The sequence below is a fragment of the Falco rusticolus genome, chromosome 13 (assembly GCF_015220075.1).
Source record: "Falco rusticolus isolate bFalRus1 chromosome 13, bFalRus1.pri, whole genome shotgun sequence".
Classification (NCBI taxonomy): Eukaryota; Metazoa; Chordata; class Aves; order Falconiformes; family Falconidae; genus Falco; species Falco rusticolus.
Window position 1 is genome coordinate 7,080,900 of NC_051199.1, and position 25,779 is coordinate 7,106,678.

The window sequence follows — 25,779 nt, forward strand, 5'->3', positions numbered from 1 at the left end:
TTTACAGATCAGAGGTAAAAGATTTTATTATCCCATAGATTTTTCCTAAGAAGTAAGAGTCCTACCAGACAAAATATACAAAGCATCTTGTATTTTCTTTCTAGACAACTGCATTCTCATTCTATGAAACAGTGACCACATTAGTTCACCTTAAAGAACCAAGGTTTGTCCTGACAACTGCAGATTGCACAGAGTTAGCATACGCAATGACCAGTTATTTCATGCAGAATCAGAAGGAAGGGGGAAAAGGTCTGTATGCTCACCTGAGTGCAGGCTTAGGTTCCTAGAAATTAAGAGAAAGGCAGGGCTTAAATTTACCAGTTTGCTGCACTTCCATTAAGTGAACCCATTCTCTGACACACTTCTTGTCATCCACTCCGCAATGAAAGGTGAGGGCTAGCAGCAAATTATTGTTGGAAAAACACGCTAGAAAAGCAAATACGCCTTTGGCAGTGGGAAACTTTCCTTACCAACCTGCATGAAGTGCACGTAATTCTTCATTTTACATCAAGCTTAAAGCAGAGTGAAACCAAAGCATCCTCCTCTACTTGTTAAAACCTACTGTTTATAGTTGACTAGGTTTATATATAAAAAATAATATTCTCAGCCTCTAAAGACATACTAATTCCCATTAGATTACATTTTGAGATCCTGGTTTGTTTTCACATAATTAACTTGCAGTATTATTACTTAAAAGTTTTATTCTAAAATATATTCATGTTTTTTGGTTCTGCTGAGTTAATGATTGTACTTGCATTTACTTTATCCTTCCTCTTCTAAAACAACAAGCTCATTTCAACAGATGGTGAACAAGTCCCGATTTGCTGGAAACCAATTAACAAGAATGTGCCAAGTTGAAACTCGCCTCATTCTTTCAAGCCAAAAAACTGCCTGCATTTCAAGAACCTAATTAGGTTTAACTATATTTATGGAACAGAGGGAAGAATATTTAATTACTCTGCAATTCTGTCTGATGATCAATAGAAATGCAGTTTCGTTCACACAATTTCTCCGCAGTATATCGATCAGCTGAATTTTGCCTTGTATCAGTATCTGTACTACAATGGTGCCTGCAGATAACGTGATACATGGCTAGACTACAGTAATTGCTATGAAAACAGCTTTCATCAGAGGAGTTACACAATAATACACACTGTTAAAAAAATAAAAAATAATCTGCTTCTCAACTACCAGTTCTGCTGACACCACTTTGTACGTAGACATGGCACCTGATCTGCACACAGATGGGATCTCCGCAACTCAGGAAGACAGGCCCATGTGAACATAACTCATCTTCCCAAGCAAGCAGAGCTGGCCAGGACACACAGGGCTGGAGTAAACCACTCAGCTCCACCTGCAGCCACGGCCTATAGATGGGACATCGGTGGAGCTTTGGCCCCTTGCATCAAAGATTCACCTCTTTTATTTACTTAGGCAGAGTGAGAGCACATCTGCCCAGGATCCACAGCAGCTGCAACTCTGTTAGAGAAAAGACCACACAGCCTTGCACTTCACCCTCTGCTTTGTGACTGGGGAGCAGGGACATGCTGCGCCATTCATGTCATTCCCAGCCTACCTCACTGCCCCTTGCCCTGGCCTCCCACCCACCCTGAACACCCACCAGGATACCCTGCATTGCTCAGTGGGTCACGCTGAGCCATGCCGTGCTCAGGAGGGGCCAGGAGCCGGTCATAAAAGCAACACACAGTTGTTGCTTTTGATGTTTGAAAATCTGGTCTTCAGGGCGACAGCACACGGCAAGCTGGGGCCACCACAGCATGGTTTGGGCAGAAACCCTCACTCTGCTGGGCTTCCTGAATCACCCTGTCTGTAGCCTCACACCTATTCTTTTCCTAAATGCATCTGGTTATGTATTTCTGATCATTACATCAGCATCAAAATGGTAACCCTCTTCTTATGCATCAACTTTCTGTCCTGGTGCCAAGGCAGCCTCAGAGCACTTCTTTCCAGCGCTCCTGTTTCTCAGCCATCCCTCCTACCCCAAACCTGCTCCCAAAAAAAGATTCCCAACCTGTGGTGTGGAAGAAGCTGCATCTAATCCTAGGTTATCTTTGACCACTGTGTAAATTTAAGCCCAGCAAATGTCTCAGGTAGGTAGCAGGGAGAGAAGAGAATCCAACTCTGAGGCCACAATGGGCCCAAGAGGTTAGAGCTGCACAAGCAGGGGAGGGAGTAAAAAAAGTAAGATTACCATGTCTAAAGAGAGGGCCGAAAGCATGTGTGTGCATGTGTGTGCAAGCAAAGCCAAGGAAGGTTACATCTGGAGAGTGTCTTCATGACTTTTTGCAGATAACAGTTTCGACCACAAAAGTGTTCTCAAAGTGACGAATACGATGACAGTTCCCAACCTCACGTCGACTGATACCTAGAAGTGATTGAAAGAGAGGAGAGGGGAAATTCAACAAATGATAATCTGTAAAAGCTACATCAAGTGGAGGAAGGAAAGCACATGAGATGCAACCACTGAACACTGGAATGCAGGAACACAGCCCGTATGAAAAGCAGCATAATCTGGTCTTTGGAAGAATAGCTGTATTCACTAGGCCATGGTTCTGCTCCAGTAAGAGTTGCCATGAGCTGGAGGAACCGCCTGGAAACAGCTGGTTTCAGCTGGCAGCATCTCAGTGTTATCTCAAAGACCAGAAACCCTCATGAAACTGGCAGAAATCACAGGCTGGTACAGAGCATAGCTCTGAATACAGCTAAGGAGGGCTTAAAATAGCCACCCCTCCGGCTGTCTGCATCCCTGCATCCACTGATCCTGCTAAGGCTTCAGCCTCTCTGGGAAACAAGTAATGCTCCCCATGCCCTTAAACAGCAGCACATCAACTCTGGGCACCTCTGCCAGGCAGCTACTGCCTTCTTATAGCAAACCCGGTGGTGCCCTGCTGACAAACAGGACCGTGCCAGGGCTCCACGAGAGCAGCAGCCAGCGTGCCAGCAGCCCCGCACATAACTGTGCAGCTCCTGTGGGGAAAGCATCCACCAACTACAGCCACGGTGACTTCTGCACCCAAACGCATCCCTAGAGATCCAAACCCAAACCGCCTACAGGTTCATGTTTCAGGTAAGACTTTAAGTACAGTATCTAAAAGCAAATAAATACAAATTATGAAATTAAGGAGTCTTTTGCAGCAATATTATATTACATACAGCAATATGCAAGATACATATCGCTGATTTTCATGAAATCATTTTAAGGTAGTCCAATGTTCCCTCTTCAAAACTTTTTCCATAGTATTAGAAACTTTATTAATTAAAGGCAATTCGCAGACCTAGTCTGCTCCGAACAGCTGCCACTGAAGCAGGTGTCTCCATCAGGGAAATTTTCCAAACAGTTCCCAACAGCACTGCTATTAGTTCAGCCCTGGAAGCCCACATGTAAATGAACTGCTGGTTCCTGCAGTCATTCTCTCCATGTTCCTGTTCGGCTGACAGACAACAGAAACACAGCGGCCAGCACCCATTTGCAGAGCAGCATCCCAGATTTGGATTTAGATGACTTAGATGGGAAACATCTTAAAAAGATCTCCTGTGTGCTTACACCCACAGGGAAACCTCCCCTCTCGCCATGAAGAGGCCAGCATGGCTGTAACAGTAGAAATAACAACCGTGATGCGGGGGCAAAGCGAGTTAGGACAGCTGAATGAACGAGGCTCTTACGTCTCCTCACGCTCCTCCGCTTCAGCCTGTAGGTCTCCTTGCCACTGCAGAGCCGGTAGATGAAGGAGCCAAGCTGCTCCATGTCACTGACATGCTCGGTCGCGATCATCTCCTCCTGGATAATGTACGTCTGAGGCAGGTACGTCCCTTTCTGAAATGACAATTTCCACCAAAATAAAGCACAAATGGTGCCATGATCTCCTCCTGTCTCACACAGAGCACCAAGGACTGCCAAACTGCAGAAAATTCATGGTTTGAAGGCTCAAACTCCACTTACAAGGACCAGTTAATGTGCGCCCCTGTCCTTGCAGTAAACTGTCCCATGCTACTAGCACAGGGCACACAAAATGGATTAGATCCAAAACCTGAACGTTCACATATGGGGTGAAGCCAGTGTAGGATCAACCCTGCTTTTAAACTAACCTCAGTTTTAAAGGAGGGTGTGCAAAGCTCTAACTCTGCTAGCACAACAAACCCATCTGGAGAGGGATCAAGGCTCAACCAAAATGCCAGGAACTCCACTGAAAATGTGCACTTTACATTGACTTCAAAAGGCAAAACCCAAAAACGCCAGCCCTGCTCAGATTCCAGCAGTTTCCTGAGTTTTCCACATTTCCCCCTGCTCGGTCCATTCATCACAGCCACAATGGCCTCCTGCCCTTGGAGCCCACAGGAACAGGGACTAGAGATGTGCCACAGGCACCACATTTAGAAACACTGCCCTGCGTGGTAGCGCTAGGCACGCTGCCATCGCCTCGGGGGCATCGTCCAGCGACTCTGGAGCAGTGCAGAAAGGTGGCTCACGCTGGGGACCAAGCTGAGGCAAAGCAGCACACACGAGCTCCCTGCTGTTGGGGTTGAGGCTGCTATGAAGGGCAGGGTGATGAGTGGGGTGCCTGGTGGGAGGACATGGCAGAAAGCCACCAGGGGCTGAAAAAAACGGGAAGAGAGGAAATGAGGTACCTGGGGGTACATCCCAGGGATGGAGACCGCCTCTTTTTCTACATGAAAGGGATCTGCTTTGCACTGAAGACTCTCTGCAAACTGATTTTTGGGTGCTCAGGGCATCTTGCAGCTGTCTGGGCATCACCGTGGCAATAAGCAGCGGTGTTACAAGTACAGCGTGAGCTGGGAGGCACTCCTGAGCAGACTAAATGCTAACGAGGCCATGAAGCAATGACACACGTCTGGTCCCTTTCCCTTAAGAAGAATCAAAGAAATAAAAGAACCTGGGGCCAATATAAATATAATCAAGGGGAAAAGTAAGCAACAGCAGTTCAATTTCAAATACCACCTCTTCAGTTTCCAGCACAGAACTAGTTATCTCCATAGAGATGTACCTGGAAACGTGCCGCCTTAACTTAGTGCTGTGCTGCTGGGCTGGCATAACCTACCGGATCAATAAATCTCTCCTCTAATGCTGGAGGACTAGGCTATTAGTGGAAGTTTGTACTACACTAACACAACAGTTCTGGAAGAAATTCAATTATTGATTCTCAGTGGGAGAGTGAAGGAGAGGGCATGCGATATGTGCAGTTACTGGCAGGAGCTGTCATGCTAACACCCAGGGCAGGGCTCAGGATTTGCCACATCCTTGACCTAGTAAGAGGGCTTAGAGAAGCACACATGCACACAATCCAGTCTCTTCATTGTTTTAAATTTAAATAGCTGTGGCAGCTGAAGTAGTCTGGAATCATCGCTCCTGCATCATAGGACTGTGCAACAAGGATGACACCTTCCATTCTCCACCAAGACTTTTAAGGGAAACTAAAGCTTTGAGCATCTTGCATTCTGCAAAAGGTGTGGATCATCCATCATTTAACTGGGTCATCTCCAACTTCCCGCTGCTGCACAGGGGGAGCATTCCTCCATCCTTTTCTCTCAGGTATTTAGGCAGCCCTGTTCACTAAACTGTCACACCTATAGAGAATAAAGCCTGCAAGAAGCAGCAGAGCTGCCATTTACAGGCAGAAAATCACACACAAGAGGCCTGGTGATACATACACGGTGACAGCAGGGCCAAGACCTGAGCGGGCTCTGGCGCAGCTGTGCCCGCACACAGCAGGGACTGCAGGGCAGGCGCAGGGCACGTGGCAGCCACACTGCACAGGGGCACCCCGGCACCAGGCTGGCCGGTGAGGAAAAGGCAAAGGAGCTTCACTGACTCCTTGTGCTGCCAAGGTCTGCTGGAGCAAACTGCTACATTATTCGCTGGAGTGAGCTTTATTCCTAGAAACAGGACTGAAGCCACTCAACATCTTCAAAACTAAATTTTCAGCTGGGAATTAGTCTCATTCATTAGAGACTGGATTCCGAGATGCAGAGAAGGCAAAAACTCTCTGAGTCGAAGGACCAATGCAGCTCATCCAGCATCTAAAAAGAAGCACTAATGAGCAGTGGAGCAAGTCAGCAGGTGATGAAGGTCCCTGCAGCAGGAAGAAATCTGCCCTCTCTGCCTGACACAAGCCACCAGAAAGGTCCCACCCGTGGACATGAAGATCAAAGGCTTAAAGGAAATTCAGCTGGGGAGGGACTTCGGCTTTATCCAGTCCGGTTCTGAAAACCTTCAAGGATTCCAAGGAGGCAGCACAACCTCCCTGGACAATCTGTTACGCTGCTTCACTGTCCTCATGGTGAAACACTTTTTCTGAGCTCAAGACCAAGCTAAATGCTTAAAAACAATGTCTTTAAGGTACGTGCTAAAACCTCCACAGACAGACTGGACACTTACCCATCCCAATAATCAGAAAGTTATTTAAACCCACATCTGCTTCATACTCTCTTTAAAGAATCAAACACATAAGACCATTTTAATTGTATTTTTATCCCCTTTTTAAATTAGATTTCTGAAAAAGACAAAGCATAATTTTTATTGACTGTGAGTTTGTATCTGTTATTTTAGGATGTGACCAGCACTTCCAATCTCAGTTTTTCGCTGGGGCTCAGCTGTCAGCTTGTGCAATCCTGCCTTTTCCATTTCCCTCTCCCCAAGAGACTGGTCACCTGCCATGATCAGAAGCTGTGGCCAGTTTGGAGAGTTACAAGTTAATGCGTGTTGTACCCCAGCAGGGTTCCCAACATATTTGCCAGACAGTCACAGTGCATGAAATTACGAGGACTGCTAGGAAACAAACTGGGAGTTTGACAAGAAGTAGAGATCAGGCTTCTCTCAAGGCACAACCTTCTGCCTCTGAACTTAACCCCTACAAAGTTCATCACACTGCATGTACCAGCAAATAAGCAAAGGGAATTCAAGAAAGACTAAGTTAATTTTTTTTTTCCTATTTTCTTTTAAATAGACCCTCACAGAAGGGAGTAAAAGATCCAGGCTCAGTGCTTTGCTTTACCTGCAAAAGACTGAGATAGATATGCTCCTTCTGCAGTCTTAAAAATCCTGGGGTTTTTTCCCCTGCTGTTAAGATTAAATAGTACTCTATTTTAAAAAGACTGCTTTCAGTTACTGCGATAGCGGCATGGGCTTCTGAACTGAACAAAACTGCTGGTACTAAACCCAATTAATGCCGGCTGTGAGCAAAACCACGTGAGCCCAAGTCTGGTGTTGCAGCCCCCAGCACAACAAGGAGGGCAGCACAGATTCCCCCCACAAAAGGGTAAAAGCTGAAGGCCTGCTATTCCCCAAGGGACACTGAGAGCTCTGCAAATGGCAAACAGCACTGGTAACCACAGTGAGAGTAAAAGGAGGAAATTTTTCCTTTTTTCCCTTGATTTTTACAATGAGTAAACAGCAGAGGGAAGGAATCTGCTGCTTATTTATCTGTGTCACCCTGGTCAGGTTGATCCATCATGCCAGTGTTACCGTGCTGTCTGCAAAATTAATATTTCAGCTAAACCCACTTGAAGCCTTCACTCTATGTGAAGGCTCAGCTCTGTCGGGGCCAGGGCTTACTTCCACAGACACAGCAGTTTTTATTTCTCATGAGCTTCCAGCTGGCACCCACAAGCCAACTCAATAAAGTGCGTAAACCAAGCAGAATTGCAGCTGTACCTTCACATTAACTAGCAGCTCCCACAGGTTGCGAGGAGGCATCACGATGGTGGTGTTCAGCTCGATGACGTAGCACTTATCCAGTGTTATGTCATGGTAAGCAGTCAGACCCTGTGTTCCAAGCACAGAAATTGAGAAATTGAGCCCTTCACAGTGAAATGAGGCTGTGAAAATGGGTGAAAAGAGGGAATTTGGGGAACACAGAAAATGGCTTTAAACGACGAACCTGTCCAAGGACCTCCCTACCAAGCAAGACAAGCAGGTTGGAAAATCTCAGAAAAGGCCTCAGGAAGGAGGACAGCTCAGTTAATAAGATCATCGTAGACATGTGCGACAACAGTGATAGTGTTACACCACGAGTGCAGTGCTGGTGTACCCCAGCCCCGTGCCATGCCCCCCAAAGGCCCCAAGAGCTCCTTACTCGCTGGAAATCGTGGATGATATCCGCAGGGTCACTCCCTCCAAACTGGGGCACTGGGACGTTGATTTGCTCATAGTTCTCCTCAATGTAAATCTTCACGTCTTCGTGTAACTCCAGCTGCCCTTTGAATGGCGAATACAGCGAGTCTTCGTAAAGGACGCCACAGTGAAACACGCTCTCACGGGGCAGCTGTGGGGACAAGATCCAGGCAGAGGTACAGTACTCATACACCCCACAACACCCCACTAACAGCTACAGCAAACACGGGAAGAACTGTACCCATACTGGGTAAAAACTACTCTTTTCTAACATGTGCCTGAAGATATTCCAAGATCAGTCTTTTTACCAGAAAACGTTCTTGATGAAGACAGTGTAAAACACCCTTGTGAAATGACCACGTCTCCCTTCCTGCTAGCCAGGTCCAAAGGGAATAAAGGATTCCCTGTGGGATTTCACAAGGAGTAATTCAGAAAGATAAAGTGACTGTCTCTAGACTCTTAAATTTCATGACCAAACTGTTCACATCCCTCCATAGACGTGGCTTCCAGTAACTGCATTTTTCTACATAACACATATACACTTGGGGTCAGCATAGCATCATTTCTAAAGGCACCTGTAGCTTGGATATGGCAGGTGCACCTAAACAAAGCTGCTTTGCCTCACTGCAAAACAAGAGCTGCTGCACTCCAGGGCTCCAGAAGCACAAGGTATGAGCAAGAGAGCTAACACTGGGTGAGCGACCAAGTTTGAGCTCAAGGACCACAGGGACAAACTGCAGCCACTGCAGACTGAGACATAAAGACCCTGTTGCCTTGGTCTCCAAAGCATCTCTGACCATGTTGAACGGGCTTTGCTGTGTAATTGGATATAAACTGCCATTTGGTATTGCAGGCAGGCAGCTGGGGTGATGACAAGTGGCCCTAAATGGACCAGTGGGCATTTCCCAGTGCCGTTCAGCATCTGCCAAGGGTAGGTTATTGAGTGGGTGATGGACTGAATGCTGTCCGTAACGTGGTCAGTGCTGCTTCTCACAAGGAAGCATCTACACCAGGAGCCCTGCAACAGGGGCCGGCACACTAACACAGCAGGGTGAGAGAGGGCTGAGCAGCCCTACAGCCGTCACAGAGTTCCCAGATCAGGTATAGATGAGCACGGGCGATAAAGCACTGATGTATCTTAAAACAAAGATTGCAAATTAATTTGACAGCAAGAAAATTTATGGAGCAAGGGAGTGTATAAAAAGACGATACTGCTGAGTGGATAAGTGCTGGCTGCAGAGATGAAGGCAGCTGGCCGTCCTGGGAGAACTCATTCACTAATAGCTGCTCTGCAGCAGAACGAGGGCTTCAGAGCACATCAATGCTCTGGGGTTTCTTGGCTAAACTCTCCGCAAGCCACAGAGCTCAGCAGTTCGCTCCTTAAAAAGCAGCTCTGCCCTGCCTCGCTCCCTGCGCTCTGACCCACCACAACGCTGCCAGCCCCGTGCCTTTGCTAGGCCAGGCTTTGCAAAGACTATGCGGAAGAAAAGGTGCTGAATTTACTGGAGGCTGAGGGCTCAACTTTCCATACCATCTCCCACCTAATTTTCACTTCTCTGCTTGCTTTATTAATAGCAGCACCTATTTTTGTTACACCTACAGCATTTCGCTGTGCTAGGGCCAAAAAAACCTACTGCAAAAAGCTGTTCCCTTGCCCGTACCTTCCTGCTCTCCCCAGGGCTTGTTCTGCCCTTGCGAGCCATGCTTTTGGACGGCCTTACCCCTGACAGCAGGGACACTGGGTTTAAAAGGTAGAACTGGCAAGATATTTTTATGGAGTTTAAAAAAAACAGAGGGGCAAAACAAAGCCACGTGGGAGGGGAAGAGGAGGGTTTCTGGAAGACCCGTCCCAGCAGCTGGGATGGAGGTGAGCCTGAGCCTACCACTTAAGACAGGGCTTGCCTGCAGTGCCCAGAGGAATGGCTCCTGAGCTCCCGCAGTGCAAAGCAACAAATAACAGCACCGCCTCTTTCAAAGGTTGGAGCAGCTTGTCTGGCTGCTACGGTTGAAGAACCAGAAGTCCTTCCTGACTCACCCCTACCTGGGTGATGAAGAAGTATCTGTACACATACATCGACGCAAAGACCAAGCCCAGGAGCAGTACGAGGAGACCCATGGTCAGGTAGCACACCCCGCTGAGCGATGACCTCCGGCCTTGCGCCACGGGAGCCGGCTCCTCCTGTGAGATGAAAACGAGAGCGTCCGTCAGCTGCCACTGCAAGGGACTGGAAAATCAACCATGTTGCACGCAAAGGCCACACACGGGTTTGTGGTACGCAACTGCAGGCAGCAGGCACTGCCCTGCAAAGTGACTTCACATCTGAGAGCATTCTGGCAAGAGTAAAACGCTTCTGCATTTTGCTCTCCCACCCCTCCATATAAATATAATCTTATTTATATAAAAATATATGGGTGTGTGAACATACACACATATATGTATACTCTGCTTCCCACCAACCGCTCAGAGCAAAGTCAAGCTTTGTTTCAGTGGGCGATGAGGACTGACTGAAAAAAAAAGGAAATGGAGAACCAACAGTTCCTGGCTACTGAATGTAACATTTGTGTATTTATACTCAAAAATTTGTGCTGAAATGCTGCTACTCCTGCACAATTTTTTCAGGCCAAATTTTTGAGATGGAAATTACTGGTCTCGGAGAGGTACCTCCTGGCCCCCTGAACTTACCCAAACAGCTCAACTTCATTTTCAAACAGATTTGTGCACACCTTCCAGGAGCATGGTCAGAGCATCAAAGGAAACACACCTGCCGGTTTTAGAGTGCTGCCTGATCTATATAGGCAGTAGCCAGCTCACCTCATTACAGCCCTCGAGAAGGAGGGCAGTGCAAAGGCAAGGCAACCTCCATGGGACGACTCATCCCAGCCTACGACACTTTTTTTTTTTCTACCAAAATAACCCTCCAAAACGTTAGGCAGGAGGAGGTAAGGCCTTTCAGAGGCAGATGAAAGAAGGTGGTTCAGAGATGCCCTAGTTTCCACACGGAAGAGCTGAAAGCTGCCCTCAGCTGAGCAGGCTGGCAGGGGAGAGAGGCACCAGGGAGGGCTCCTGCAGATTAACTCCCTCTGCACGCTACATGATCTGCCGTGTTTGATCTGAAAGACTCCACGGATAGCCAGAGACCAGTATGAACTGGAGGGACAGATTTAAAAGCAAACAGCCGCCTCTCATTTCTAAGCAGCATCACTTTTTAAAAGAAAGATGCTTCTTCAGGGTAACATGGCCAAAACCTGCAGGGTGGTGCAGGTGCTGAAGCCCCAAAAGGAGATGCCCCTCGGTCCCTGCCACCCTCCATGGCGTGAGACCAGCTCTGCCCAGGGGACCCAGCAGCAAAGACCTTTCCCTTTGCCCTGACATGAAGCAGCCCGCGCGAGAGCAGCAGTTCAGTCCCAGGCTTGGAGGCAGCATCAGGTCACTCCCACCCTGAGACTAAAGCACCCCAGCACCCCTGAAGCACCTGTGGGGAGCCCACCAGGCGGGGATCCCTCCCACCTCCCCAGCATTTGGGCTCCAGCGAGGCAGATCAGGGGCAGAGCCAGGATCCTGCAACCTGCTCCACTCCCAGCCAATGCGGGATGCTCCAGCTATCGATTTTTTCTTTCCTAGCCACATTCAGACTGATAACTGCAAAGACCAAATTGCTTTGGGAGAGCCACAATTCCAGCACGCCTCCAGAAGAAATTAATCTATATTTATTTCTCCTTCATCCCAGCTGTTGAAAGATCCACAGCACCTCTATTCACCACCAGCTCCCTACACAGAAGGATCAGTACCATCAGTCTGTCACTGCTCCTCCAGCCAAGAAAGGGATGAGCAAACTGAAAACCACCACATTTTAAAGTTCATTTCCAATCTTTCCCTTCGTCTCCTTCTGCAGACAAGGGGCAGCAAGTGTGACAAGCCACAAAGAAAAGAAAAAAACCTCACAAAACCCAACACTTTCCTAGAGGAAGTTTAAAGGCTCTCTGACAATGAACTGCTAGGACAGGAAAGTCATGCTCTATGTCAAGTGTTTCACAAAAACAGATTTTCCCAGATACTTGTCATCAGAAAAAGTGCAGGCAGTAGGGGTGAAGAGGAATTAAAAGATCTCATGCTACTGACACTGAAGCATGGCTGAGAAAATGCTTAACGCTCCGTGAGTGAATCACATCTGAAAGGTGCCAGGTTACCGCGATGGATACTGCACTGCTCGCTTCCTTGGTGAGCTGCAAGTGCTAACTCCATGGAGAGCTAGGGGAGAGGGCTCAGAAGGACACAGCAACTCAAAGAGGAAAAAAAAATACTCCCACTAAAAAGAAAAACTGCATTTGAAGAATGGTAGGGAGGGGCAAATAAGACCTCACTGGTTTGCTATTTTTGCTAGAGCAGCTCTGTGCTCTTTGCACAGCCAAAGACAGAGCAAGACATCCCACTTCTCACCACCAAAGGAGATGAGTTTGGCTCCCTACAAAACATTCCTGGCTTTGGGAAAAATGCCTGAGCTTTGTATTTTGGGACAAGGTGGGGAAAGCAAAGCAGAGCTTTGCCCTGGGATGTTACAAAACACCAGGAAAAAAAAAAAAAAAAAAAAAAAGAAAAACCTCAAATTCTGAAGGAGGAAAGAAAAACTCAACAGCAACCATTCTGATGGAGCGGAGATTAAGGCAGTGAGGTTGAAAACGCCACCAGGCAGACCAAGGGGAATAATTAACCACAGTCCTGCAAAACACTGCATAAAAATCACCTGTGCAAACCCTCACTAAAACACACATCTCCACCCCCCAGCTCAGCAGATTAAAGGCCACCAGCCTTTGGTCACTATGAATGAACTACAATTTAAAAGCAACTACAGGTGAGCTGGCACCTCGGCTTCTGGCTGGAGGCTTTCTCAGTGCTGACGGGCCTGTAGACAGAGCAGTGCACGGCCTGCTTCAACAGCATTTCACCCAGGACAACAAATCTTCACCAGGTCAGAAAAATCAAAGAAGCTTCTACCACAGGCTGCTGCCCGCTCATGCCCCAACATCCCTCCTTCCCACAGACCACCACTCCCTGCAGTAGGAATGTGGCTATTTTTAAAAATGGGAAATGCATCGCAGTTCATTTCCATCTGTTCTTGCCATGGGAATGCCTCGCTCCCCAGCAAGGGAGCAGTTTTCCCCTAAGCTAACCTTACCATAAAGAGAACCAGGTGGTCCCAGCAGCAGGGTGCAGGAAAGCCATCCCCGCCAGAAAGACCCCCAGGACCAACCAGCAAACGAAACCATGCACTGTGTTCACGCTACACTCTGCAGATCTGGCAGTATTGCCAGTCTCCATCAATTTTGGTGGTGGGAAAAAGAATTAGACTCAGCAGCGGTGTTTTCCTGAAGAGCAGATTACATCTTTGAGATGCGCATTTCCACTGAAGACAAAATCAAAATATTAACACAAAAAAAATGCTGTACGTTCACCAGCTGTTTAGCAATATTCTGTAAAAATTCATTAACCAGGCACTCTTTCTGCAACAAGCCATTCTACTAACTTTTTGCCTCAAACAGCTATGGATTTTTCTGCCAGAGAGAAACGGGAAAGGTAGGGGTCAAAACCATCCCTGGGCAGAGGTAGGGACAGGTATTTCCGTTCAGCAAATGGGCCTTCCTTTTCTTTTTCATAGTTTTAAACACAATATTCCAACACATGGGCATATTTTACACAAATATCAACATAAGGCCCTTCCTCCCCTCTCCACAAACACTCATTTGCTTCTCCATGAATGAACAGATGTAAAAGCAACAGTAGAGGGAGAAAAGCATGATGTTCAAGGTCCAGACGCTAAGGATGTGCATGCAAGGAGGATGCACAGACAGACCCACAGCGCCGCAGAGTACCCCACAACAATTTCAGGACAGGAACACCCTGCTACTCCATGCAATGATCCTTTCTTTGCTCCGCATTTCTTGGCACCACTACATGCTCCAGTGCTGATGCAAACAGCAGAAGCCACCACTTTGCTGACCCTACAGTGGGAAAACTGGAAGAGGCCACAGGTAGAGCTCCTTGCCTTGTGCAACCCGAAGGGAAGGTACAGCTCACTCTTCCTCCGCACGGGCAATGGGGGAACGCATCCATCTCAAGAAGAGTGCCTGCATGTCTTGGGTTTTCAGCCTACTAACACTTCATCCCACCAGGCGAGAGACAGAGGCAGCTCCAGCACACAAGCCTGAATAACCAGACATGCTGACTCTGCTCTAGTTTGCAGGTGTGACAGCTTCACAGACACTCAAGCCAGCGCCTGGCAGCAGACAGGATACTGGAATACAAAAAGGAATTCCTTTCCTTGGATAAAACAGACTCTTGACTATGCTTCAGCACCCTGCCTGCTCACAGGCAGGACATAGCACAGGCAGCAGACATCCAGATGGGAGAGGATGGCGTTATGGTACAGACCATTTGGTAGAGGAGGCTTGAAATTAGCCTGAGGGGGGAAAAGCATCCTAACTCAGTCTGTGGATTTCATGTCTTCAGGATTTCATGTCTTGTTAAGGACATGATGAAAATGGCTGGTGTCCCGTTATCCGTTTGTTGCTGAATGGCTAAGGAACATCTCTCCTTATCTTTAGGCATCTTTAGGCATTCAGACCCCGGGGGGCTTGGTGGTGAAGAGCCCCCAGGGCTGGCCAGGAGGAGCAGGGGGGCAGCCAGTGTTTGAGACTGGAGCACTTGGCAAGCTAGAGCTCTGCAGATGGAAAGTGAGAAACTATGCACAGGGAAAAGGCGGACGAAGGCAGGCAAGAAGGGGGAGAGGAATGGTGAGAGATACACCACTGCAGGGGAGAGGAATGGAGAGAGAAACCACTGCAGCAAAGGCGGTTCATCCTTGCAGCCACCAAATTATCTCCCATCTCATGCAAGGGGGTGGGGTACAGAAGCCTGGCTGTGCTTTACAGGTGCTATGTCTGGTCCGTAGCATGGAAATCAAGTCCAAAGGCCACAGTAAGAGCAGGGGAAACATCAATGCCTGCCAGGCACTGCTGAGGGCACCTACTGCTGAGCAAACCCTCCTGGCTTAGCCCTGAGCCTTTGGGGACACACCACCAGCAGCAGCTGCTAGCAAGAACCATTCCCAGTGAGGCACTGCCTTTGATATTTCTCATATATATATGTACAGTACAGCATTACAAAAACCCAGATGTTTGATACTATCACTCCTTCATCACCAATGTCTTGCTAAAGATGACAGAAGTGAGGAAATTAAAGGTGTCATGTCATGCCTTGCTCCTTCCTGAGTCACACACCACCTCAGCAGAGACGGGCTCAACTCACAACCTTTTCCTGCCTATTCAGCTTTGGAAACAGCTCCCACTTCTCCACAAACCATCTCTCCTGCATTTCTGAAACACAGAGATTTGAAATCTTTCATTTTAGGTGTAGCAGAGCCTGACAAACAGGGGACACAGCTCAGCAAGTGCCTAAATATATACCCCCAACAGGCAAAGAAGCTTGGGGCAACTAAAAATAGTAGATGTGATTTTGACAACTGACAAATGAGAAGAGAAATGTGATGCAGAGTAAATACTCAAAGGGATGCAGTTTGGAGAGGAGTGCTACCTGAAAGACGTCACCCCTCTCTGGGATGGAAAGACGTCACCCCTCTCTGGGAGCTTGATTGTTTCAAGGGAGCAGCAGCGGGAGCTCTCGACACTGAAGTTGTCCTGATGTAACTACAGATGCTCACAGGCAGACATGGCTTCCTCAGAAGACACAGGTTCGAAACTTAGGAAACTCACATCAGAAAATCTAACTTATCTCACTTTTTACTCATTTCTGGTAACCAAAGGACAATATAGACTACAGGGAAAAAAATAAATCAGTTCAAGGTCTCTACCTCCAGCGCATCAAGTCCCATATTCACTCTCAAAGTCAGTTACTGCTCTACAAAACCGAAGGACTTGCAACAGCAGCACCCTCCATTGACTCCGTATGGAAAAACCCCACCACTGACTGCTGGAAAATGGCAGTGCTGCAGCAGTGGGTGTGAGCTGGTACGGACTGACCTCTCTTCTGATGTGCTGGGCTTGGCTTTGGGTGGGCTCTCTCAGGAAAGCAACCCCCATGTCCGTACCGACACAGCCCGCTCCTCTGCAGGCGAAGCAAAGCCTTCTCACCCCCCCACCCCCCAGGCAGCGCCCCTACCACCTGCAGGTGCTGGGCACTGCCTGCAATTGCTACGTATGAGAAAAAGCACCAGAGAGTTTGTGGGATGATCTGTAGAGCAATGAGATCCAGACCTGCCTCCCAGAGAGAGCCACTCCCATCTTTAGGCATTCAGACCCCGGGGGGCTTGGTGGTGAAGAGCCCCCAGGGCTGGCCAGGAGGAGCAGGGGGGCAGCCAGTGTTTGAGACTGGAGCACTTGGCAAGCTAGAGCTCTGCAGATGGAAAGTGAGAAACTATGCACAGGGAAAAGGCGGACGAAGGCAGGCAAGAAGGGGGAGAGGAATGGTGAGAGATACACCACTGCAGGGGAGAGGAATGGAGAGAGAAACCACTGCAGCAAAGGCGGTTCATCCTTGCAGCCACCAAATTATCTCCCACACTCCAAAAAAGGTTCCTCTGCCAGAGGAGCAAAAAATGAGTCCTGTCCTCAAGAGCAGTTATGCTTGGAGAGAGGAGAGGGAGTGAAATAAGGAGAAATACCAGGTAACACCAAGGGGAGGACAGTGCCTGGGCCATCGCCCTGGCAGAGACTCACAGGGGTCAGTGCTCAGCACCAGCAATGAGAGGCCTCTGAATGAGTCCATTACCTGGAAGGAGAGTCCTTCCAGCCTGAAGAGCATTGCTAATGCTTTAGGTCAGAAAAGAAAATAATGTGTGCATACAAGGATATATATGTGTGTGTGTGTATATATATATATGTGGCACATAGTTTCCAAGGCAACCAAACTCCCTACACGCAGTACTTGAGCAACGCTTGGGCAGGGCATGCAGCAGCATTTCCATGGAGAACACAGCTGATGGCTTTTGGACTCAAAGATGCCTTGAAGGATAGGGGGAAAAAAAAAAAAAAAAAAAAAAAAGGCCTGTAATTAAGAGACTATCACAGCTGAAGGCAAAAAGGTTGCAATAAATGAATCTAATCGCATCTTTAAACAATACCACAGCACGTGACTAGCAACAAAGCCACCTGCCTCAGGAGTCACTTTGCAGTGCTGGAAATTAGAATATCAAAAACAACCACTGGCTAATTAAACCCCCCAGCTTTGTTGCTATATGACAAAGACAGCAGGACGTTAAAAATGCAGCCTAGCATGTGGGAGCTCCTAAGCGTTCAGTGATATTTTCCTTCTCCCTCGTCAGCGAGAGATATAAACCCCCGTTCTTTTCTCCTTTTTCCATCCCTTTCTGGAACTAAGGGGCTGTTTCTCCTCCCTCTTTGCACAGGGGTGAGGAATTCATTTCCATATATTTTTTATTTATTTATTTTTTGGCAAAGGCACAGCTTCCAGCTGGGTTTTTTCCAGCCTCCCTCTCCCCTTTCCCAGGAGTAAAGCCATTCAGAGCATTAGCAGAGCCAACAAAGCCCCTTGTAAAAATAAGGCTATTCTTACCAGGCACATAGCTAAAGCCCCAAGCGTCACACTGAACAGACAGGCAGGCAGAGAGAAAACAAACAGTTGTGATAAAGAGGCAAAAAATGTCTCAACCTGGATGCTTAACAGCCTGACTGCCAAAACGCAGGGTCTGATAAATGTGGCCTGATTTCCAGAAATCAACAGGAGCTGCAGCCACTCACCCCAAGGACAGGGGGAATCAGTCCCTGCCCCAGGGCAGCTCCACCACCACAGCTAAAAGGTTTTGTAGGACCTGGGCAGACCTCACCTGGGAGAGGGAAGGAGCACACTCAGCCAAGGAGAAGGCCAGGGGCTCTTTTGCAACCCTGAAGCGGGAGGCAGCACTAAAAGAATGGGAATTTTCCCCAGAAGAAGAATGAAGGTTAAGCTTTGGCACTGGGTCTCAAAACACCTCTCTAGAGCAATTACAGAAAAAAGGCAGCTCAAGCAAAAGCGAAGCAGAGCAACTGCTCTGGGAACAGGGGAAGCTCTTAAGGTGGGGGTTGGAAAAGTCAGAGACTTGATTCAAGGGTAAAGACATATGCGGGTGGGCAGACACCTGACTCCTTAAAAGACCTTTGACCAATGCCAAAAATATTCGAGAACATTAAGAAACTGAGGCAAGGAAATGCCAACAGCTTTCAGCTTGTTCTTGGTGTAGCTGAGTCCTCCTCTTCCTCCGCCCAGGCGAAGCGAAGCTGCTACCAGCTGCCCACAAAACCAGTCTGCTCGCTCCACCTTCACCCGTGGCTTGGGAAGAAGGAAGCCACAAGCCTGACTGACCACCGAAGTGACAAGCTGTTCCGTGACAGCGGGACCACATGCTTGGGAAGGAGCTGAACATACTTTCCTTTCAGCAGCCACACTCACCTTTTCCCAGGCTAGAATCGTACAATTGCTCCAATATAAACCAAACACACCTACCAACCTGTGCAGAGCTAGACTGGTTTTGCAAAAGGTGCAAAGGATCGGGTGCTGTCTCAACACATTTGATAGCAGAAAATGTTGACAGGGAAAAGACCACCACACACATCAAAGGGTTTCACACTATTTCACCTGAGGTTGCTCACCATCAGTGATGGCTTTGGGTCCTAATGAAGCACCAGAGCAGACCAACAGTTGGGCTGAGGACTCGCTTTAATACTGTTGCTGGGCTCCAACCACTGCTTCCCCCCAGAGAGCTCCATGCCCAGATAGGTTTGGGATCCAGATGACCGTACACTTTAAAACTACAGCACCCACCTCTGAGATTCTACAGTCGGGCAGGCGGAGATGGTCAAAAGCAAAGTAGCCATTCTGGATGTCGCCAGGGGCAAGCCAAGCACTGCTGATCTGATTGTGCCCAATAAAGCCACTGCCATCCCACCTCACTCTTCCACTATAGATGACGATGCCCAGCAGGCCGGTAGAAAGGAGCAGGCAGCATGCCCAAGATGCTTACGAGCTGCAACAGCCAAGCTGCTGCCTTCTGCTGGCTCTGCAGACGAGAGGCAGCATCAAAGCTGTAAACCCATACTGTTTGCTCCGAGCAGAGGGGTCACAGTCCAGCATTTCCCAGAGTTCCAGCTCAAAGCATCTTAACAAGGAACCAGATTTCAGATTACAGCATTTGCCTCTTCCCTGAAAATCAGGGAAGTCACACCATAAAATGAAGTCACTGCTGTCTTTCAGAACAATGACAGCAATTATGTCTTCTCCCAGCAGCAGCGTAGGAAAACCCTGACAGTCAGCCCTACACTCAAAAATTCACTGCAAAGGAACAGTCTCTAGTTTAACAGCAGCAAGAGAGAGGCGGCAAATTTACCTTTCTCAGCTTTACTGTTCAAACCGACTTCAACAGTAGGGCATGGCAGCAAGAAAAACAGCTCAGCAAAGCAAGTGTGGAGGGAAGAAGTAAAAAACCAAAATCCCTCAACACTGTCCTTCTCAAATGGTAACATTAAAAAACAAATGAGAAGAAAAAACTCCCACACCTAGGCTCCCACACATCACCTGGGAAGAAAATACCTAGAATTGAAAATGCCTTTTCCATTTTCTATAAACCCATTAATGAGCACAGATTTGGTAGCGCAAAAGCAGGAGTTGCAGAATGTGAACAAGGACAACTCATCCTCCCTAGATGCTCCATCTCTCTAGACCTGGACGCGGTGCTCTGCTGCATGCGGGCTCCCCTCTGAGCGGTACACAACACCCGTCAGGCCACCTCTCTCCGAACAGCCATGCAAACAGCACGATGCAACGACAGGGTGAAAACCAGCGCTCTGCTTGTCACTGCACAGCACCGGGCTTCTTACAGCAAAGCAAAGAGCCCCTGTACTACGGACGGAGCCTACAGTGCTGCAGCATTACTACACGCAGCATATGCACAACGCTTCTGTCTCATACCTACATTTGGTCCATTTGTACCCTTTTAAACTGCTTCTTTTTAAAGCTTTTTCCCTTGGTTTTCTATGTTTTGCAAAAGAAATGCTGCACCCAAAGCAGGTAAACACAACAGATTCTTCCCATGTAAAGAGCACCTACGTGCAAAGTTGCGTTGGTTTCGGCTCTTCTCCAGCTTTGGGAGCGTGCACACCCCTAGACAGACATTTCAAGTTTCTCCGTCTCCAGCTCTTCAGTCTACATCTCTTTGGTGAAAGACAGTTCCGTGTTTGCAAATTCAGTTGCATTTTTTGCTGCTAGAAATAGTCATTCCCTCTCCTAATCCTCCTGCCAGTTTTAGCCAGATCCTTTGTCATGCTCAGCTGGAATATTAAATATTCATGTCTGGAGTCCAGTAAGATGCTGAAGTCTAGTATTTCACTAGAGCAGATCCTGTAAGGGTACGGAGACATTTTTTTCCAATTCAGCTGTCTTCCTCCACTTCCAAGGCATCCCTAAACCATGGAGAACCAAGAACCAGCAACGACGCTTCTTTTTAAGCTGACCACTCCATACAGGCCACAAAAAGAAGTCATCACTTTGGCCCACATGGATATGGAGAGGGTCGGGCAAAGGCCAGGAATAATCTTCTGTCACAGGAGGCAGCTTCTTCAAATTATTATCTACCACGTTTAGATCCCTAAATCAAGACCTCAACATGGGGAAAATACCCACAGCTCAGGAGCACCAAGCCTGGACTCAAGCCCGCAAACATGTCAATGAGCATAATCAATCCGCAGCGCTGCCAGCTAGTTTTTCTCCCTCTCTCTGGATTTACAGCTTGCTTTGTGAAAAAGCCTGTTTAAAAGCCTTTTCCTCACACCCCCTTCCTTCACCATCTGTCTTCCACCTCGCAGCCTTCTGCAAGGAATTTGCTCACAAAACCCAGCACTGCACTGGCACAGCAGCTTTCACCAGGCTGGCATGACTCCGCAGTAGAGGGCCAGCAGAGATCCCTGCATGGCCAGCGAGAGCCACTTCTCCCCCACCTGCCCCACACGCCAGAGCCCAGCTCCGGGCATCGCTGCTCACGATGCACCGGTACCTCTGGTGAGGCCAGAAGCAGCGTTGCTGCCTGTGCTGCCCTGACCTGCTGCCACCTGCCCAGAGCACACATCCCCTCGGGCTGGCTCAGGCAGCAGTCACAGCTCGTCATGCCTGCCTGAGGGCCAGGAAAGGCAGGGGAGCGGGGCAACACAACAGCCCCCGCAGCAAGACTGACCGTCTGCCAAGAGCTCCGCACCCACACCGGACCTGGTCCTCACTGGGGAGTTTGACAGTGACAGGAAAGAGAACACCAGAGAGGCCACACTCCCAAAGGGTTTCAGGGCTTTTCCCTGCTACGTCAAGCTGCTGCTGGCAGCCCTGCAGCCCGCAGGCTGAGGCACCCCACCAGGCAGTCGTGCTGAGGTGCAGCCTACAGAGACCACACAGGGAGACAGAAGGGTTGGATGGATCCAGTGCCAGGCAGCCAGCGGCTCCTGGTGGGAAGCTTCTCCCTGACCAGGAAGGGCATGACCTAATGCCCACCAAAAGGAAGAGTCTTGTTGAGTCTTGGAGGTTGTGGATGAGATGAAAGGTGTGAAACCAAAGCCTGGTTATTACTGCAACCAACTAAGAGCAAGACACCAGTCGCACCCACAGGGCACCATTGTGTGCACCCTGGAAAGCCCCTCGCAGCCTCCGAGCCCATGAGCCACTGCCAAGGTGTTTCCAGAAGGCTTGCCAGGCCTGCGGGTACGGAGAGAGCTCTCCCAGTCCTCCGGCTTTGCCCATAAAGCCCTTCCCCCCCACCAGCCAGACCTAGAAGTCATAGCCTGAGCAGACACCATCTCCCCTCGACTTCGATCCAAAACCGAACGCGACCACACACACTGTCTCAGCACAACCATTCCCAGATGCAGGACAACCGGTTCTGCTTTCTGCTTCCTCTCCCCAAAAGGTTTCTGTGAAAGCAGCCCCTGGTGCACACAAGCATCTTCCCGTTGTCTGCAAACCATCCCGGTCCCCATGGACACCCAGTCTGCGCTGCAGTGTGTGCCATAAGGCACGGCTCGCCCTGCGCCGGCAGGGAGGGACATCTGGCAGCGCCTTCGGCCGGGGCAGCTGAGCAGCCAGTCTCTGCTACTTACAGAGCAAGGGGGATGAGAGACACCTCCTTCCTCCAACGTTTGCCATTACACCTGGTGAAAGAGAAGATTTTAATGAAACCCCTTTTCCTCTGGCTCTGGCACACTCTGCCAGAATAACTAGCTGCAAGTATTAGAGGGGTTTACAAGGAATCAGCCAAAAAAATAAGCCCCAAACCAAATTTTGACTGGAGAGCTCCATCGAACCAGTTTTACTCAGTTCCTGTGGATTTCCATGTCCAACACAAATGCAAGGAGCGTATTTCCCAGAGCAGTTAAAGACACAGCATAGGTATGTATTTATTCCTATTTCAGGCTGTAAATCTGGAGTTCAATTAAAACTCACTGAATATTATTTTTCATCTGAGAAAGTATTTTCCAATGAACACAACAAATTATTTTACTGACTGTATAACCTCAAACTGCCTTCTGCTCAAGGCCACTACAGCCTCCCAGCTCCTACTAATAAGAAGAAGATAGTTTCTTTTATAAGCCTTTAAAACGTTGCAACTGCCTCAAAATTCCATGGATTTTTCTGACAAGAGTTCAAATTGCATATTCTTTCTGATTCAAACTGAGCTGCACAGAAGAGAAACAAGGCTCAGCACATACGAGCTTGCTGTCAGGACTCCTCACCTACCACTTTTCAGGACACATTAGCATCACAGACATCTTCCTGCCTGCCACATCTTTGCATTCAGGGAACACCTGCCAAAATTCACAGGCTGCGGAAGCCTCCGCTGAATCATTTCCCAGCTCTGGCTCCTATCACTGGGATTGAAGTTGTGAGATCAAAGAGGAAAGGAATGCATAGCATCTTGTTTGCATGTCACCAATGCCATTTTGCTGCAAGGCAGCTACAGAAAGACACACACAGACAGGAATTACTGGCAGCAGAAGAGAGCGCATGGCAAGAAAGCCTGGCTATGGAAAGACCAACCCCAGAAGTTGGGTGTTTTACAAAGCAACACGCTCCCTCAGTCCAGCTAAGTACAAACTACACCGAAGAACCCAGTGTCAAAGATACCCTGAAAAACAGCATCAGGAGAAGGCCACCTGCCTGTCAGTGGATGCGCCGCTCCTTGGACAGCCCCATGCTGCACTGACTCACCGCAACCTGCTCCTGCCCTTGTGTCACAGGTCTTAGGCTGATTTTCTTACATGTCTGCTGGAATTAAGAGACTGACCAAGAGCCTTTGTTCTAAATTCATATCTTTAAGTTCCTTTGTAGCTCACACAGGCTTAAAAGAACAACATCACACCCCCCAGGAGTCAGAGAAAAGCCCAAGTCAACGTAAAGAACCCAAAACTTATTATTTGCTACCTATGCCAATTCATTCATCTGGCAGGTCCCAAATTGGAATAATTTCGATTCCTGGGACCCGACAGCAGTAACGATGGAAATAAGCTTCTCTTACTTTCATCTTTTATTTTACTATATCTTAAACTCCTTTTCTCACAGTGCTGAGAGAAGGAGATGGATCCTGCCTGACCTCATGCAGGATCAGCAGAACAAGCAACTTCCCAGCTGCAGAAAGCTAGTTTAATGGCAGCATGAGCTGGAATTCCAGTGCAATAGTCAACTTTCGGGGTTGGACATCAAAGGCGAGATGAAACCTACCACCTTGTTTTCTTTGTAATTAGAAAAGGTTAAGTCTGGAAATCACCGAGACATCACAGCTGGCCACATTCCCCCATTACAGGTTTCTATACGGCTCCTAGGCATCAGATTAATAGACGCAATCACGACAGACTGAGCACACTCAGACACTGACAGCACAGCTGAGAGATGCAAGCGTATCCACCTGTGACGTGATGGGAGAGATCATTACGATACAACCTGAACTCTGCAGAACTGAGCAACCCCCTGAAGCCCCTGCTCAGAGCAACCCCCCAGGGCAGGCAATTCCCACTTGCTGGTAAGGCACACAGGAGGCACTCTGCACTGCTGCAGGAACGGAGGAAAACCACAGCTCCCCCATGGTACGTTGAGTCAGGGAGATATTAGGGTCTGATAAACGATCAAACCGTACAGAGGGTCTGAGGCATACAGAAATGCCACTTAAGCCTCCTGCTCCGACACAGTAGTGCTGTAACAAGGCAGACCTGCCACTATGGGTCAGACCCACTGCTCTGGACATCACCCTCCACCACCGTGTGTGGTATGTACCCCAGCGGGCCCACCTGGCCAGAGAACCTCCAAGCTGGGAGTTCTCCAGCACCAGAGACTTCAGGAACACTCAGCTCCTGGCCAAACACAACGGTGCCCGTTCCACCTTCCCCTCCCCGAGAGGGACACCAGCCACACCACCAGTGGTGCATGGCCAGCACTGCCCGCAACACTCACAGCCCGGACGGGGCACACAGCTGTGCCCCGAGGCCCCAGCCACGCTCTGCATCTGCCAGGGATGCCCCAGCGCCTGCATCCACCTGGGGCCTGGCAGGATCCCAGCCTCGCTCCCCTGACACCCACCACCTGAAGCCAGCAGAGCAATTCAACTTCAGCAGGTCAACTCCCACCTCGAAAACTGAGCATTTCTAGACACAAAGCACCTTTTTTTTGCACCTACTTTACTCACAAAGTAGAGCCGCGCGCCCTTACCCCCATCCCACCTTGCTCCAGCCCCAGCCATCTTGTTCCTCGCGCCTCTTCTCCACCCCAACCCTAAGCCTTCAGAGATGTCGGAACCTGAAAACCACCCGTGTAAAATCAGTGCCGAACTACCTTCCCCCGGGCAAAACCACCTAGAGGCATGGGCCGAGTTCTGATGCCACTTGTCGGCGCCGGCCATTCCCTTCAGCGCCCAAGGCCGGCCGCTGCCCACCCGGGACCCGCTCCCCCGCACTTCAGGTGCCCCGTGCCCCCCCGCCCCCGAGCCACATCCATCGCACCGCTGGCTTCTCCTTGCCGGGGCGCCGCTGTCCCCGGGACCGAGCCCCCGGCCCCCCCTCGGCAGGGACCCCCGGCGCGCTGCCGCCAGCGCGGGGGCACAGCCCGGGCCGGCCGCCCCCCCCCCCGCACTCACGGCGCCCGGGGGCAGCAGCACGGCGCCCGCCGCCCCATCGCCCCCCGCCGCCGCCGCCTTCTCCTTCTCCGGCTTGAGCGCCGGCGGCTGCTGGACACCGATCTTCACCATGGCCCCGCACCGCCGCCCTCCGCGCCGCCGCCGGCACCGGCACCGCCCCGGGGAGGGGCCGCCGCCGCCCCCGCCCCCGGCGGACCCCCGGGCCGCGCCACTTCCCCCGCCCGCCGCCCACAGCGGGGCGGCCCCGCGCCCCCCGCCGAGCGGGGGTCTGCAACCCCCCACCGGGCACCGGCGGGGGAGGGCTGGGGGGCGAACGCACCGCCCGAGTGCCAGGGACCGACCCCCCCCCCCCCCCCCCCGCAGCCCCCAGCACCTCTCGAGCCCCTCCTCAGGTTTAGGATATGGGGGGGACACGGGGCCAGCGGCAGCCCCAGGAACCCCCGGCTGCTGGCCATGTGGGGTTTT

At 49.6% G+C, this 25,779-nt stretch overlaps 1 protein-coding gene across 4 annotated transcripts; it reads right to left on the bottom strand.

The window, feature by feature from the left end:
- On the bottom strand, positions 1-25,778 carry ITM2C (integral membrane protein 2C). 4 transcript variants are annotated; one of them, XR_005107323.1, is made up of 7 exons: positions 25,315-25,471; positions 10,191-10,328; positions 8,112-8,300; positions 7,691-7,801; positions 3,685-3,835; positions 1,750-2,386; positions 1-1,572 (listed from the first exon to the last, which is right to left on the bottom strand). XR_005107323.1 is itself a non-coding variant. In XM_037407425.1 (6 exons), exons 2-6 carry the CDS (start codon positions 10,263-10,265, stop codon positions 2,295-2,297), a joined length of 618 nt encoding a protein of 205 aa, XP_037263322.1. In that variant the 5' UTR covers positions 10,266-10,328; positions 25,688-25,778; the 3' UTR covers positions 1-2,294. The 4 variants fall into 4 exon arrangements, 3 of the variants coding, with proteins under 3 accessions (XP_037263322.1, XP_037263320.1, XP_037263321.1); XM_037407425.1 differs by lacking the exon at positions 25,315-25,471 and adding an exon at positions 25,688-25,778 and having other exon boundaries at positions 1-2,386; XM_037407423.1 differs by having other exon boundaries at positions 1-2,386.
- Between the last annotated feature and the right edge of the window lies 1 nt (position 25,779).